General features: G+C 32.1%; 1 protein-coding gene across 1 annotated transcript; it reads left to right on the plus strand.

Moving 5' to 3' along the window:
• The first annotated feature begins 16,256 nt into the window (after positions 1–16,256).
• Positions 16,257–17,656, plus strand: LOC107907745 (uncharacterized). Its single transcript, XM_016835067.1, has 4 exons — positions 16,257–16,847; positions 17,081–17,302; positions 17,352–17,479; positions 17,599–17,656. Exons 1-4 carry the CDS (start codon positions 16,257–16,259, stop codon positions 17,654–17,656), a joined length of 999 nt encoding a protein of 332 aa, XP_016690556.1.
• The last annotated feature ends 26 nt before the right edge of the window (positions 17,657–17,682 follow it).

Below are 17,682 nucleotides of genomic sequence, written 5' to 3' on the forward strand. Positions count from 1 at the left end.
TATGTATTTTAGAATTAAAAAATATATTAAATGTAAAAATATGATTTTTTAATAAAAGTTATTTTAAAAATAAAATGTGAAATTGATACAAATATAAAATTTTAACACGAATATTTTATGGTATAATTAATAATTCAATTTTAATATAAATATTTAATATGAATAAACAATTCAATAATATAAATAATATAAATGTGAAATTTAATTTAATAATATAAATAGTAGATATAAATAAAATTATTACTATTTATGTTTATTGATTTTTTTGGATAATTTTGATTTTTTATTTGAGAGTAAAGGGTGAGAAGTAAAAGTTTAGGGGAAAAATAAAAAGTTTTGGGGAATAAAAGTTTGAGGGAAAGTAAATAGGGAAAGTAAAATTTTGGAGGGAAAGTAAATAGGGGGAGTAAAATTTTGGAGGGAAAATATTAAAAAAAAATTGGAGGGGGAGGGTTTGGGATAGATGGGAGGTGGGATGGGAAGAGAATAAAAGTTTTAGGGGAAAAGTGGGAGGGAGTAAAAACTTTGGGGGAAAATAAAAGGTTTTGAGGGTTTTTGAGAGTAAAATTTTGAGAAAAAATAAATGGGAGAGTAAAATTTTGGTGGGAAATGGATTTTGGGTAGATTGGGGGGTTGGGAGAGGAGGGGAGTAAAAGTTTTGGGGGGAAAGTGGGAAGGAGTAAAAGTTTTGAGGGAAAAGTAAAAAAGTTTGAGAGTTTGAGATAAAAATATAAAATATTATAGTTTGATATTCGAATTATTCGAATTATTCGAATTCGAAAACTCAACTCGATTCGAACTCGAAATTCGAAAAAAAAATTCGAGTTGATTCGAATAACTCAATTAACTCGAATAACTCGATTCGTTTAACTCGAAATTCGAATTTTTTTCGATTTTTTCGAGTCGAATTGAATTTTGCTCACCCCTAAATAAAAGGGAAGGGAATCAAAGAAGAGACAATCATTTATGGGAAAATAATGGTAGATTAGTAGACGGGGCAGTGAGTGCTGGACATTTATTTGCGGGCATGGGTAGTGGGTCATGGGTTAGAGGGCAAAGAAGAGGTGTTTAAGCAGCTTGGTAAGGAGAATTCTATGGGTTTGGGGTGTCACACTTAAGGTTAAGGTGGGATTGGATGGGCAGTGTATTTATTTGCGGTTAGTGTAAAAATAACGATGACGGTAAGATTAGATATTGTAGCATAAGATAAAAAGTAAATTAAACGTATCGCATCCTACCGCCCATTCAAATCCACCTTTAATTCGGTTGTCGGATACGAATGTGTGACATCACTTTACGTTTTCTGAGCTACTTAGATTGTTTCAATCCATTATAGTGTCATTTTAATTTCACTTAACTTTACAATCTTTTTAAATTAGTTCCATATAAAACTTTTCAACCTGATCAATTTAAATCCATATAATACTTCAACTTATCATTTAATACTTGATTAATTCATCATATAACAATTATTCACTTAATGTCTCATCAATTTTATTTAAACATCTCTTAAATATTGACAATTTCCTTTTCTTAATATCAACTTCTGAATATTACAACTCTTCATTATTTTACTCTTCCTTCTTTCCATTTCACATCTTATATGTACATGTCTATATAAGAATCTTTAGTTTTTAGTATAGAAATTTATATGTAACATTAATTATTCTTTCACTAATTACACATATATTCTTAACAAGGTTGCTTATTTGAGTAGCAGTCCCTAAATTATTTATATCTTGGCCTACAGAATTCGAAATTAAATGTGCTTGTTGTTTTTCAAACTAGATTCAATGAAATTTTTACCATAAAAAAACTCATAATTTCCACGTAAGCCAATTAATACAACATTTTCTTCAAATCTTCTCCTACTTTGACCCTTCTCCACTAAAATTATTTATCTTTCAGTACAGAATTCGTATAATGTTTCCATTTGTTTCTTTTGAAAATAGACTTTAAGATTTTATACATATAAATTTCATCTCCTAAATATCTTTTTTGTTTTTTTACAATTTTTAATAATTTTTCAATGTCAGAACAAGAGAATCCAAAATCAATTTAACATTGTCTCACTTAAATTTATTTATCTCATAATCTACAATTTTGTTTCTTACACCATTCTTTCTATACAAAACTAGACTCAATAGGATTTAGCTTCAAGTTTGGTTAAATCTCTAACTCAATTTCTATAATTTTTTTTTGTGAATTTTCAAAGTTGAGCCATTGTTACTGTTTTTTTTCTAAACAACTTACATATTCTTAAAAGAATTTGCTTTGTCAAATCCTACACTAAGTATTAATCATTGACACTTTAGTTCATGATTTCTGTTACATACCAATACACTTAACTTGTCACGTAATTCACTTTAGTCCTTTGAAAAATAACTAGAATTCATTTGAGTACTTATATCTTTTTAGCTAAAATTTTCATTTCCTAAACTTCACCACTTTGTTTTCTTATCTTTGTCATCTCCTTTCCTTTCTCTACACTATTTTCCATCACTTTCTCTTCTCTTCACTGACATTGTTATGAACACAAAACTTTACTTTAACATCGTTTTCATGCTTTTTCAACAATATCAAGCTTAAAAACATAACAAAATCTTGATGTTCTTACTTTGTCCTATTGATTTCAAGCTTTAGCTTGATTTTCTCTCTCTTCCAACTTCAATTCTCTTGAATCCAAGATGATATTCATACTCACTATAGTCTTCTTGTCACTTTTCCCTCTTGGAGGTTGTGAAAATTCCTTTGATTTTCAAGTGAAAATGATGAATTTTGATGAAAATGATCAAATTGAATAATATTCAAAAATTCTTCTTTTTCTCTCATGGTGGACGACAACATGGAAAAATGAGAGATAACTTCTTTTCATCTTTTCCATTATATGTCCATTAATTAATTAATAAAAATATCTAATAATAAAATATTCCAACAAATTATCTTTCAACACCACATAATCTATAATTATTAGACTTTAATAATAATAATAATAATAATAATAATAATAATAATAATGAAATGATCATTTTCCCTTGAAATTTCTCAACATTCACTTTTGAGCCATTACTTACTTTTGGAAAAATTACAATTTAGTTCATTTCATTTCTCCACTTATTCAATTTGGTCTTCATTCACCAGTTTATTTTATATTTTAGTCTTTTCCTCCTTTGGGGTATTTTCACTTTTGGTCTTTTAACTTTTTCATATTTATATTTTGACCTCATAAATTTTGAATATTTACATTAAGACCACAATAATTTTCACATTTTTATGATTTAGTCTCTTCTTTAAATTAATATGTCATGTCATACTTCTTGATTCAACTTCCTTCGTCATTCATCAACTTTTACTTTTATTGATTTTATACATTATTTCACTAAAAATCTATCACATTTTTTTCTTTAAATTTACATTGTTTTACGATAAGGGATTTTGGATGTTACATGTGGAATGTAGTATAAGGCCCTTGAAGGAGAATCCTAATCTGGACAACTATGAGAAGTAGATGAAGATTGATGACAATGTCGCAAATGTTGTTGGGAATCATTATAGTACTGAAATGCCTTTAAGGGAAAGCAATTTTGTGATCGTTATGGTAAGAAAAAAGGAAATTGGGAGGAGAGTGTTGGGAGGAATAAAAATGAGGGTGACAATTCGGATAAGGTGAATGCCTTGAGTGTGAAGGTTAATAAGTTGGGTTAAGTTAGTGAGGTTAATTTCTTGTATGTTGTTGAGCTACCTGAAGAAAATGGGGAGAAAGAAGTTCATGAATGGGATAAGTTGCTGGGGGAATTGATTCTACCTTCAAAATCTAGGAAACTAAATCTAAAAAGGGGATTTATAGAAAAGCTAATGGATGATGATGATGTGGAAATCTTGAAGAAAAGTAAACTAGAAAAATGTGCCTTAATGAATGCTGATGTGGGGGGTGGTGTCTAAGGGAGCAATGAGATCAAGAAGTCTTGGGAATAAGAGAGTTAAGGATGGGAGAAAGGTAGGGCATGTGAGTAGAAGGATTATAGGAAAAGGGTAGTTTTAAGTTTCTGCTGTTCAGTTACTTGATTGTATGAAGGGTTTTTTGGTGGATGTCCCTGTTACTGAATAACACAATAGTTTGGAAGTGGATAAGGGCTTTGGTAGTTGGCCTACAACAACCACCAAGCAGTCATGATTGTTATTTTCTGGAATTGTCAATGAGTGGGATCTTGCCTAATAGTACGAGCTTTGAGAAAACTTATTAAGAAGTACAACTTTGGTTTAGTTTTTTAATGGAGACAAATAATCGAATGAGGAAGGTTGATAAGTTGAGGAGAAAGCATATGTCTGAAGGTGCTAAATATGTAGAACCAGAGAGTGTTGAAAGGGGTTCAACTTTATGATGGAAAGCAAACTGGAATGTTTTGTTCCATAAGACCCACAAAATCCTTATGGATTGTGATATTGTGAATGGTAATCAGGATTAGGATCTTTTAGGTTTATGAGATTCCAATTTTTGAATATAGAAAGAAGGGATAAGAAGAGATAAAAAATAGAAGCAAGGGTGTGGTGGGTCTATGGATGCTAATAGGGGATTTTAATGATGTTATGTGTTTAAGGGAGAAGGAAAGGGGTAAGAGGAAGGAGAAACGAATGATTGATTACTCCGGATGGTGCCATTTTAATTATATTCCTTTTAAAGGTTGTAATTTACTTTGCATGGGACTTAGGATAGCCGAGTTGTTAAAGAAAAGCTTGATAGGGGCCCTATTCAATGTTGATTGGTTAGAGAAGTTCCCTAAAACTCAAGGCCTCAATCTTCCAATTTTTGGGTCGGATCATGGACCTATCATGATTTCAGGATAAAATGACCCCTAAGAAGTTTATGTTTGAAGCCAACTGGACCAAGGAGAAAGAGTGTGAAGGAGTGGTTAGGAAGGGATGGTTGGGGAGAATCACAAGTGCTGGGCAAAAGGGGCTTTGTCATAAGCTAAAGAACTATAGAGTTCAGCTTCTGAACTAGAGTAGAAAATCTGTTAGAAACAACATTGTCATTATTGAATATTTGAAAAAAGAAATTTCAAATATTTTAGAGGGAAGTGGGGATAGGGATGAAGTTCGAAAACTAGGTGAACTTAAGATTCAATTGAAAGAAAAATGTTCTGGTTTTAGAGGGCTAAAGGAACTGACTTACTTTGGGTGTTATGAATTAAGCAAGGTTCTGATTGGATTGAGGAAGAAAGGTTGAGCATTGACTGTTTCAAAATTTTTTATGAGAGTTTATTTCATTCCATAGGCTTTCAAATTAGTGAGGACGTGTTGGAAATATCTCGTGCCTTATTACTCTTGAAATAAATCAAGCCTTGTTGAAGGAAATATCTGATAAGGAAGTCATAGCTGCTATGTTTCAACTTGGGGCATTTAAATCTCCTAGGCCTGACGGTTTTTCTAGGGTTTTCTACCATACATATTGGATTATTATCAATGATGATGTGATCAAAGTTGTTAAGGAATTTTTCAACATAGGGAGGTTGAATAGAGAACTGAATGAGACGGAAATTGTTGTTATCCCGAAAGTGAATGTGCTAGAGTCCATAGCCCAATATCGGTTAACTAGCTTGTGTAATTTTTCATATAAAATCATCTCCAAGATAAGGGTGAACAAAATGAAGGGCTTCTTTGAGGATATCGTTACTAAACAACAGAGTGCCTTTGTGCCTAAAAGAAAAATCCTCAAATTGAAGAAAAAAGGGAAAAAAATCTGAAGTCGTTTTGAAGCTAAACATGAATAAAGCAGACGATATAGTAGAATGAGGGGTTTTTGAGGTCACTCTTAGAAGTATGTGGTTTATCAAATTTGGGTGGGGTGAATAATGGAATGTGTAAATACAGTTTCCTACACTTTTATCATTAATGGTAAGCCAAGTAGCAAAATCCTTCCTTCTAGGGGTCTTACGCAAGGGGACCCTTTATCCCCATACTTATTTTTGTTCATTTTTGATGTTTTGTCTAGAAAATTGATGCATAGAGTGGAGTCTAGAGATATTGTTGAGGTTCGTCTCAATAGGAATTGTCCATATATTTTTAATTATTTTTTGCTAATGGTTCTTTATTCTTTATTAAGGCTAACTCTGTAAATAATGAGAACACAATTGATACTATACAGGAATATTGAAGGGTGTCTATTGATGCGAGCCTTAAGGCCCAATTTCAGACTCGTGGATGTGATGGACTTACACTACGTCAAGGCCCAACAATAATGTCAAAGGCCAAGCAAATCAAACCAAGATTTGATTAAAGACAATATGTGAGGATGAATCTTTTCAAGGAAATGAGGAATGATATATGCACGAAATGGGTGAAATTGATTAAATTACATTCACCGAAGCTGCAAACTTTCAAGTTTGAGAAATCAGCCGACTTACGATGGCTTTTAGAATGGGATCCAAGTACTTCTGGGTTGATTTGTCCTATGGCGTTTAAAGATCTACCTCTTAGGTTCGAAATGCACTTTGAATCACTCAATTTTGAGTTCTAGAGATCAAGTTATGACCATTTTAGTGAATACTGCGCGAGCAAAATTTCTGGACGAGATTATAATGGAAATTATGAGTTTAAGGCTTTTAATTCGAGTTTAAATCATATCGGGTTTGATTTTTAGGCTTAATTTTTATTATATACGAACCCAATATTGTTTTTATTAGGTTTTATTATTTATTTATTCTGAATTTTAGATATTGTTTAAATATTTTAAGTTGTTTAGGAGTTTTATGTTTTTTAATCAAATAATGAAGTTTAATTTAAAACTACTTCTTATTTAGATTAATTAGAGTTTAATTGTACTTTAAAATTTTATTTGGATGTACTTAGTTAGCCTATATAAAGGCTTCTTCATTGTTAATTAAAGACAATTGTTTTCATTAATAAAGTTTTCAACTTTAGGAGTTAGTTTTATGTGCAAGATTTCTTTCTTGTGATTTTTAGAAATAGTTTTTCTTCTCAGTTTTCTTCAAGGAGTCATGGGAATTCATTCTTCATCCTTCAATTTGCCAATAATTATTTCTTGGAGGGTTGATTAGAGTTATTAATTGAGTTTGTTGAGATTTATATCTCAAATGGTTCAATTGGACACTTATCCTTCTATCCATCATATCCATCGGTTTATTCGATCCATCTACTATTGTTAAATTTTGTTTATTTATTTATTTATTATTTTGAATATTTATTATTAGTTCTTAAATTTTTTTCTTGTAATGTTTTTGTTTTATTTATTACTATTTTTTTTCAAATCAGATCCAAATATTTCTTTCTTGAGTCGAATAACTTGAATTCGATCCTTCCCCCTCCCCTTCTTTATCATTTGGCATCAGATTTGAGCGTTTTAGATTCTCTTTGTTTTCTTATAAACTGATTTCCAGTAAACAACCTTAAAACAATTTTTTTTCTTTTTACCTAGAAAGTTTTTCGAAAAAAATTATTTTTTAGTGGGTAAACATTTTCCAAATGATATGAAATTTTACATACTGATTCTTGGCACTTTCTTAGAATTTTAAAAAATATTTCCTACAAAAAAGTGATCAAGAAATGTGCAAAAACAGAAAAAATATGAAAAAAAAGAAAAAAAATATTTTGTGAGTTGAATTTTGTGGAAAAATTTTCTAGATCAGATCTACATTATTCAAGGAGATTCCAGTTTAAATTTTGTGATTTTTGGAAATTAGGAACACCTCGAACAAAAGAATTCAAGTTGTTTTCCATTGTTTTGAGTTTTCGATTAGGTAGTTTATTTTCTTTGATTCTAGCATTAGGTTTTCTTTTGTTTTTAGCTTTTCTTATTCTATTCTAGCACATTTTTGCTTCTTGTGTTAATAGGTACGGAAACAATTGCCTCTCATTTCTTTGTGTAACTTACTTTCTTTGGAGTCAAGTTTTTCTTTACCTTCTTAAAGCCTTAGATCAACTTTGTTAGAGAGTGATCCCACATCTTTTTTAATATTATTGAGTTTTTTTTAATATTATTGAGTTTGATTACTCTTTAAAATTTACAAGCGATAAAATCTTAATATCTTTTCTTTGCATCTTGGAGTTGTTTAGTTTTTATTACGAGTGTATAATGGAAGAGGTTTGGAACTTCCTACTGATGAGGACGATTTGCTTGAGTCCCATTATCTTGTAGTGTAACAATCCCTTAGCATTCAAGTAAGGGACAATTCTGAAGAAGTGCAAAGGGCTAACATGTTAGTACAAAACTCCGGTAAGGAAAAAACTCGAACACACGATCGGAACTCGAAAAGAAAAAGAAGAAATAGGACAGGCTCCAAGGCGTGTATCAAGCCACTATCTTTAAGTTTATATTCGCCCCCACTTATCTTCAGTGTGCCAACGAGTTCCAAGCAAATTAACCTCGAGGATACAATGAAGCCAATGACTATTTGCGTTTTGCACTGACAAGAATAGTCCACTATGCACTGAGTAATGTATAACAAAAATTCAATTTCTACAAAGGATTTCTGCAGCAATACTTTATAGAATAATCTAATAATATTAGAAAATGAAGGAAGAGAAGAAATAATATTAGAATTTGTTGATATGATTTCCAAATGAAATCCCATTCCTATTTATAGGAATTTTCATGTCTCTTCATAGAGACATCTTTCAATAGGTGTCTTTATGAATAAATAAATAATAATAATTATTCATTTAATTTTGTAACTATTCAAATAATATTTTTTGAATAGTTATAATTCTTTTTTAAAAATCAAATGATATAACTTTTGACCAATGACCAAAAGTTTTATCTTTTGATTAATTACACCCATTCATTTATAGTTATTGGGATACTATAAATATTTGAAAATATTCCAACAATCTCCCCCATTTTCAAAATATTTAGATTTTGATATTCTTGGAAATCAATTTGCATAAATAAAGGTGTCTTACGATTGAACCTTCACTTAGTGAAAACATGTTAAAGTTAATCGAAATTGTATGGTAGACTAAGCTTTGAACCAACTATTCCATTTGATTAACTGAACACATCTCACACAATGATTTCAACATCAGTCAATGCATAGTATCTAGGGACACTATTATAGCCATGTGTCTATGTCCTCTTTTCATGAGTGCTGTCAGAGCCAAGCCCTTAAGCTCCTAGAAGCGGCCACACTTCCACTCACATAGGTAGATCCCATCAAAAGTGTTCCCGTAATTATAACACTCTAACATATTTATGTTATGGGTCCATTAAGAGTACATTACTCATCATTCCCTTATCATTACTGGTACCTAGCACTTTAATCTTAGGATGGATTTATTTATAGTGCTAACAGTCACATACTAATGATGTACTTTGTCTCATTGAACTCAAGACTTGACGTTATACCAAGCGTTGAGTCGAGTTTCCATCATGGGTGACTCTAGTTAATAGGCTTGAGTCCCATCCCTTTTGAGGTCCTTTTTACTGCATCTCTAGCAAGACTTTTTGTCAAAGGATCTGCCAAATTTTCACTTGACCTCACATAATTAATAGTGATCACTCCATCAGAGATTAATTGTCGGACATAACTATGTCTTAATCCAATGTGTCTAGACTTTCCATTATATACTTGGCTATATGCCTTTGCTAGAGTAGCCTCACTATCACAACGGATAGAAATAGGTGAAATTGGCTTAAGCCATAAAGGTACATCATAAAGCAAATTTCTTAACCATTCTGCTTCTTTAGATGCAGCGGCTAATGCAATAAATTCTGCTGCCATGGTGGAATCAGTAATACATGTTTGTTTCTTGGAACCCCAAGAAATGACTCCTCCACTAAGAATGAAGATCCACCCACTAGTAGATGCATGATCTTCCAAACTTGTAATCCAACTAGCATCCGAATACCCTTCTAAAACTGGAGGATATCCATTATAACACAATCCATAGTTAATAGTTTTCTTTAAGTACCTAAGTACTCTATTTAAAGCTTGCCAATGCAAACTACTTGGATTACTTGTGTATCTACTCAATTTTCCAATAGCATATGCAATATCTGGTCTTGTACAAGTCATTATGTACATAAGACAACCAATTAGACTTGCATATTTCAATTGATCAATTTTCCTACCAGCATTAGATACTAATTTTAATTGAAGATCCATGGGTGTAGATGCTGGTATACAGTTGAAAAGATCAAACTTTTTAAGCACATTTTCAATGTAATGTGATTGTGATAAAGCTATAGTGCTTTCATCTCGGGTTATTTTAATCCCAAGAATAACATCTGCTACACCCATATCCTTCATAGCAAAGTTGTTTGACAAGCATTTCTTTGTGTTTTCTATTTGTTCCAAATCCGTGCCAAAAATGAGCATGTCATCTACATATAAGCAAATTATAACACCCTTTCCATTATCAAATTTACTATATATGCACTTATCGGATTCATTTATTTTATAGCCATTAGCTAAAACAACCTTGTCAAACTTTTGGTGCCATTGTTTTGGTGCTTGTTTAAGCCCATATAAAGATTTAACAAGCTTACATACCTTATGCTCTTGTCCTGGAACAACAAATCCTTCCGGTTGCTCCATGTACACTTCCTCTTCCAATTCACCATTTAAAAATGCAGTTTTAACATCCATTTGGTGAACAACCAAATTATATATAGAGGTAAGTGATATTAATAGTCTAATTGTAGCAATTCTTGCTACTGGAGCATAGGTATCAAAGTAATCAATACCTTGTCTTTGTGTAAAACCTTTTGCTACCAACCTTGCTTTAAATTTATCAATGGTTCCATCGACCTTCATTTTCTTTTTGAAGATCCATTTACAACCTTTGATTTCCCATTATTGAATCCATTTCATCATTTATTGCTTCTTTCCAAAAAGCAGAGTCTTGAGATTTCACTGCTTCTTCAAATGTAATAGGATCAGATTCGGTATTATAACAATAAGGTATCTTATTGCATATACTTTCACCTTTTCCTTCTACAAGAAACATAATGAAATCTGGTCCAAAATCTTTGACCTTTTTAATCCTCTTACTTCTTCTTAATTCTTGACAAGATTCATCATTATTATCAATTTGTTTCAATGGAATCTCATTCTCATTTGAAGAATGAATCAATTGTTGTGGTTGTAATTGTCTTGATATAGAATTAAATCTATTTTCATCAAAAATAGCATCTCTTGATTCAATAACCGTATTAATTGAAATTGAATCATTTGGTTCAATTACTATGAACCTATATGCCTTGCTATTATGTGCATAACCTATAAATATGCATTCAATTCCTCTTTCACCTAACTTTTTACGTTTAGGTGTTGGAACTTTTACAATAGCTCTACAACCCCAAACCTTTAAATAATTAAGGTTTGGTTTCCTTTTCTTCCATTGTTCATAGGGGGTTATTTTAGTTTCCTTATTAGGAACTCTATTCAATATATGACAAGCTGTTAGAACAGCTTCTCCCCAAAAACCCTGTCCAAGACCTGAATATGATAACATTGAATTTACCATTTCAATCAAGACTCTATTTTTCCTTTCAGCTACACCATTTTGTTGTGGTGTGTAAGGGGCTGAAACTTGATGGACAATTCCAGTGAGTTCAAAATAACTTGGATTATAGTATTCTCCACCTCTATCCGATCTTAAGCACTTGATAAATGATTCACACTGAAGTTCAACTTCAGATTTATAAACTTTAAATTTATCAAGCGCTTCATCTTTTGAATGCAATAAATATACATAACAATATCTAGAACAATCATCAATAAAAGTAACAAAATATTTCTTTCCACCTAATGTAGGAGTATTATGCAAGTCACATAAATCACTATGTATCAAATCAAGCAATTTTGTTTTCCTTTTAACCTTAGGGAAAGGATTTCTTGTAATTTTAGTCAACATACAGGTATTGCATTTTTCAATATTATTATTAAAAACAGGAATTAAATCTAATTTATACATGTCATTCAATTTTCTATAATTCAAATGACCTAATCTATAATGCCACAAACAAAATGATTCAACCATATAAGCAGAAATAGTATTTTTATTCTTATTAATAATATTAAGTTTGAACATGCTTTTATACATATACCCTTTTCCCACAAAAATTCCTCCCTTAGACAAAATAAACTTATCTGCCTCAAAAACAAGTTTGAAACCAAACTTATTCAACAGACTTCCAGACACTAAATTTTTCCTAACTTCTGGTACATAATATACATCATTTAAGGTTAAAACCTTTCCAGAAGTGAATTGTAGTTCAACAAACCCTTTGCCTTTAATTGTTGCGATGGAAGAATTTCCCATGTACAAGACATTGTCATTTTCACATTGTGTGAACTTTGTGAACATGATTTTGTCTTTGCACACATGTTTGGTTGCTCCGGTATCAATCCACCATGTATTATCATCTTGTGCCATATTAATTTCAGATATCATTGCAACAAACTTTTCGTTATTATCAGCCTTAGAAGATGATTTCTTCTTTAAAAATCGACATTCATTCTTGAAATGTCCCGGCTTTCCACAATGATAGCATGAGCCCTTTTGTTTCTTTTTGAACTTAGGTGCTCTATCAGTCTGATTGAACTTTCTCTTGAATGGTTTAGTAGTCTGTACTTCCTCCGTAACATGTACTTTGGCATTTCCAGAATTTAGGTTCTGATCTTGTTTTCGATACTCTTCTTCAATACGAAGATGATTTGCCAAAGCCTCAAGAGGTATTTCCTCTTTCTTATGTTTTAGACTTCTTTTAAAGTCTTTCCAAGATGGAGGAAGTTTATCTATTATGGAGGATACCACAATCATTTCATCCATTTTCATATCATATTGCTTAAATTGATTCAGCATCTTTTCAATATCACGAAATTGTTCCATAACAGAATGACCATCAACCATTTGATAATTATTGAAACGACTGACAAGAAATTTCTTACTTGTAACATCTTCGGTCATGTATCTTGCCTCCAATTTGTCCCATAATTCTTTAGCGGTGACGTCGTTTTGGTAGGTGTCGAACAAACCATCAGATAAACCATTCAATATGTGGCCCATGCACATGTAATCAGCATTGTCCCATTTTTGTCTTTCTCGGGTTGCAGCAACAGATTCATTTTCATTCTCTTCAGGTCTTGGAGTATCCAAAACATAAGCAATCTTCAAAGTTGATAACAAAAAGTGCATCTTTTTCTGCCATCGTCGAAAATTGCCACCATCAAAACGATCAAGTTTAACAAAGTTGGAAGCCAACTCCCTTAGTGTTCCACTTTCATGTGTTGTGGTAGTCATCATGAAATATAACCTTAAAATTGTTAGTACAAAACTCCGGTAAGGAAAGAACTCGAACACACGATCAGAACTCGAAAAGAAAAAGAAGAAATAGGACAGGCTCCAAGGCGTGTATCAAGCCACTATCTTTAAGGTTATATTCGCCCCCACTTATCTTCAGTGTGCAAACGAGTTCCAAGCAAATTAACCTCGAGGATACAATGAAGCCAATGACTATTTGCGTTTTGCACTGACGAGAATAGTCCACTATGCACTGAGTAATGTATAACAAAAATTCAATTTCTACAAAGGATTTCTGCAGCAATACTTTATAGAATAATCTAATAATATTAGAAAATGAAGGAAGAGAAGAAATAATATTAGAATTTGTTGATATGATTTCCAAATGAAATCCCATTCCTATTTATAGGAATTTTCATGTCTCTTCATAGAGACATCTTTCAATAGGTGTCTTTATGAATAAATAAATAATAATAATTATTCATTTAATTTTGTAACTATTCAAATAATATTTTTTGAATAGTTATAATTCTTTTTTAAAAAATCAAATGATATAACTTTTGACCAATGACCAAAAGTTTTATCTTTTGATTAATTACACCCATTCATTTATAGTTATTGGGATACTATAAATATTTGAAAATATTCCAACATAACATTTTCCACTCAAGGTGCTTGATTCAAGGAAAGTTGTGTCCTCTTATTGTTAATAGTGGTAGTTGTGCCAACGTGGTGAGTAGTTTTTTAATGGATACTTTATCTTTACCTTTGTCAAAATCATCCTAAGCCATATCACTTACAATAGTTTAACGAAGTTTTGGAAGTTAAGGTAGTTAAACAATCCTTAATTGCATTCAAAATTGGGAATTATTCTGACGAATTTTGGTGCGATGTAGTTCTCATGCATGCCGCTCATTTGCTTCTTGGAAGACCATGACAATATGATTGTGATATGGTACAACAAGACAAACTGTAAGTTACTCCCTTGTGTTTAAAGGGAAAAAAAATACACTTTAGCCCCTTTGGAGCCCAAAGATATGTATAAGAACCAACTGAAAATGATGAAAATTTGTGAGGAAGTTAAGGGGAAAGAAAAAAAATTGAAAAGACAGAGAGAAAATGGACTTTGAGTGATAAAAGTCTACTTGATGATTCACTTTTGGTGAGTGAAAATACATATGAGGTAAAATTAGAAAGTTCTCAAGTGAAAAAAGAAAATGAAAAGCAAGATTATACCCATGCAAAAGTGAAGAATGCTTATATTTTAACTAACCATAACTCGAATTTGTTCAGTGGTGTTTCTTTGTTACAGGATTTCAAGGATCCCTTGATAGACTTCCGATTACATTACTCAACCATTGATAGAAGATTTTACTTGTTGGAGAAAAGTAGGTTGAACATTGATAGTTCTCCACAAGTGCTAGAAGGTAAGAAAAGTAAAGATACATTAGAAATTAAAACATGTGGGCATACCTTGAATGTTTTTGATAACTATGCTACTGATTTTAATTTTCCTTACGACATGCTTTCTCATTGGTCAAGTTTCAATAAACCTTGGTTTGAAACTTCAATTAATTTTATGAATTTATCTAGATTTGTAACGGTTAAAAATAGTAATTTTGCTGCATTAGATAGACTTATTAAAATATTTTATACATTGTCTATTACAACAAAATTTTCTATTTTGTCCTTTAAAGATGAATTTTTACATAATAATATTAAACTTCTTGATTTTGATTATTATGTGAAATTCTTGACTTATCTTTGTAAATTCTTATGAATGGCCACACATATTCAAAGAAAGTTAGAGGATATTTTTTACTTGAATATTCATATACCTAACATTTCTTTGTTTAGTGTTGATACCTTATTTTTAAAGGAGACGTACATGATCGAAGCTAATTTGTAGGATCAAAATAATATCTTTGATCTTAGAGATAGTTTTGGCGCATAGGAAAGCTTAGGTAAGTATTTTTTTTCATTTTATTGTTATTAATTCTAATCATTTTTCTTTCTATGCAGCTAAAGATTCAAGAGTGAATCTTCTTGAGGAAGGGGGAAATCATGCGAGCCTCAAGGTTCAATTTCAGACTTATGAATGTGATGAGCTTACACCATCTCAAGGCCCAATAATAAAGTCGAAGGCCAAGCAAATCAAACCAAGATTTGATAAAAGACAATATGTGAGGATGTATCTTTTCGAGGAAACGATGAATGATACATGAATGGAATGGGTAAAATTTATTTATTACATTCACCGAAGCTGTCAATTTTCAAGTTTGAGAAATCAACCGACTTGCGATGACTTTTTGAATTGGATCCAAGTATTTCTGGGTTGAGATGTCTTCATGGCGTTCGAATATCAATCTCTTAGCTTCGAAACGCACTTTTAATTACTCAATTTAGAGTTCGAGAGATAAGTTATGACTGTTTTAATGAAGATTGCGTGAGCAAAATTTCGAGATGAGTTTATTACAAAAATTATGAGTTTTAAGCTTTTAATTTGAGTTAAAGAAACTCATAATTCTTGTAATAATCCCGTCTAGAAATTTTACTCGCGCAGTCTTCACTAAAATGGTCATAACTTAAAAAAATTTCTACTAATCAATATTTGTGAGGCGACCTTTCTTGTATTATTGTATTAAATCCAAAAGTTTTTTCTTGACCGAACTACAAAGATGATTGATCGATTTCTTTTTCTTTGAATCTAAGAGATAGATCTCATCCAAAAAGTCGTCGCAAGTTGGTTGATTTTCTAAACTTGAAAAATTGACAGATTCGGTGAATGTAATTTAATAAATTTCACCCATTCTGTGCATGTATGATTCCTCGTTTTCTCAAAAAGATTCATACTCACATAATCAAATCTTGGTTTGATTTGCTTAGCCTTTTACCTTATTGTTAAGCGTTGAGGTAGTGTAAGCTCCTTACATCAATGGGTCTGAAATTGGGCATTAACACTTGCATGTATCTATTTTTCTAATTGCTCCCTAATGGATGCTAAGAGAGGAGGGAAGGCTTCTTGGGTATGGAGTAGTATTGTTGCGGGGAAAGATTTTCTGAAAGATTCTTTGCTATGGCAGATTACTAATGGAGAGAATGTCGATTTATGGCATGACAAGTGGGTTTGGAGTATTCAAGGACATAAACTTCAACATCCTGGTGCAGTTGACTTTGATTTACCACAGAAGGTTGCTGAGATAATTAATAAAGAAACAGGGGAATGGGACTTGACTTCTGTTGAGAATTGGTTAAATGAGGAGGAAAAGAATGCTATTCTTAAAATTCCTATTGGGGACCAAGAAGAAGACGATAGATTGGTGTGGCCATATAATTCAGCAGGGGAATACACAGCAAGGTCAGGATGCAAGCAACTCAGGAAAATGCAGCACTCTGTATCTGTCCAAGCAAGATCGAGGCCTTCTACATCGCAGCAGGTTAGCAGAGGCACCTGGAATTTGATACGGAACCTGAAGCTCCCTAGCAAGATTAAAATCGTTATATGGAAAGTTTGCTCAAAGGCAGCCCTACAAATTTCAATGTGTGGAGAAGGATTGGTATCAGAAGCCCTTTACGTGATATCTGTAAGGAAGAGGAGGAGACAATTTAACATTTATTATTTGGATGCATATGGATAAGGGGTATATGGTATAAAATCTACCATGGTTTGCACCTTGAACTGGATGACATCTCTTCTTTTGTGGATTGGTTTGCCGGGATTGCAGAACAACTTGAAGCTGAAATTATGCTGGTTAGAATCTTGTTTACATGCTGATATATTTGGAAAATAAGATGTGAAAGGGTTTTTGCTGGGAAGGATATCTACATTCAGAGTGTTATCTCTCGCATTTTTGAGATTTGTGAAGGCCTTGCTCAATCTAAAGGTGAATCTAAAGCAAAAGAATGTAATGAAGGGAATATTAATTTGTGGAGGAAGCCTGATTATGGATGGATTAAAATAAATGTAGATGGGGCTTCCGATATGCACTCTCACAATGCTGGAATTGGAGTCATTGTCAGAGTTGCAGGTGCTGAATATGTAGTCAATCATAAGTATGATCGAGTAATTCTTGAGATTGACTCCTTAGTCTAAGAAAGAAAGGCGAACACGAAGGAAACTTGTGCCTGGGTTGAGCAAATTGGAGAGGTTAATTGCAACGATTCCTAATGTTCGTTTCAGCTTAATCAAGAGAAGTGCTAATAGAGCAGCAGTTGGGTTGCTTTGCAATACAAAAAAAGGAATGGGTTAGAAGACCTGCATCTCCTTTGGTTCACATCTTGGACAAAGATGGGCTGCCTGCTCCCCCTGTTTGATTTTAATGTTTGTATTCCTAGGATGTCAAGTTTCCTTGCTCTTGTGCTAGGGGAACATTTGGTTTTTCTGGCTTGTTGAGTGTGTGTATTGGGGTTTCCTCTTTT

Source organism: Gossypium hirsutum, chromosome D02 (genome assembly GCF_007990345.1).
Source record: "Gossypium hirsutum isolate 1008001.06 chromosome D02, Gossypium_hirsutum_v2.1, whole genome shotgun sequence".
In the NCBI taxonomy this organism is placed as follows: domain Eukaryota; kingdom Viridiplantae; phylum Streptophyta; class Magnoliopsida; order Malvales; family Malvaceae; genus Gossypium; species Gossypium hirsutum.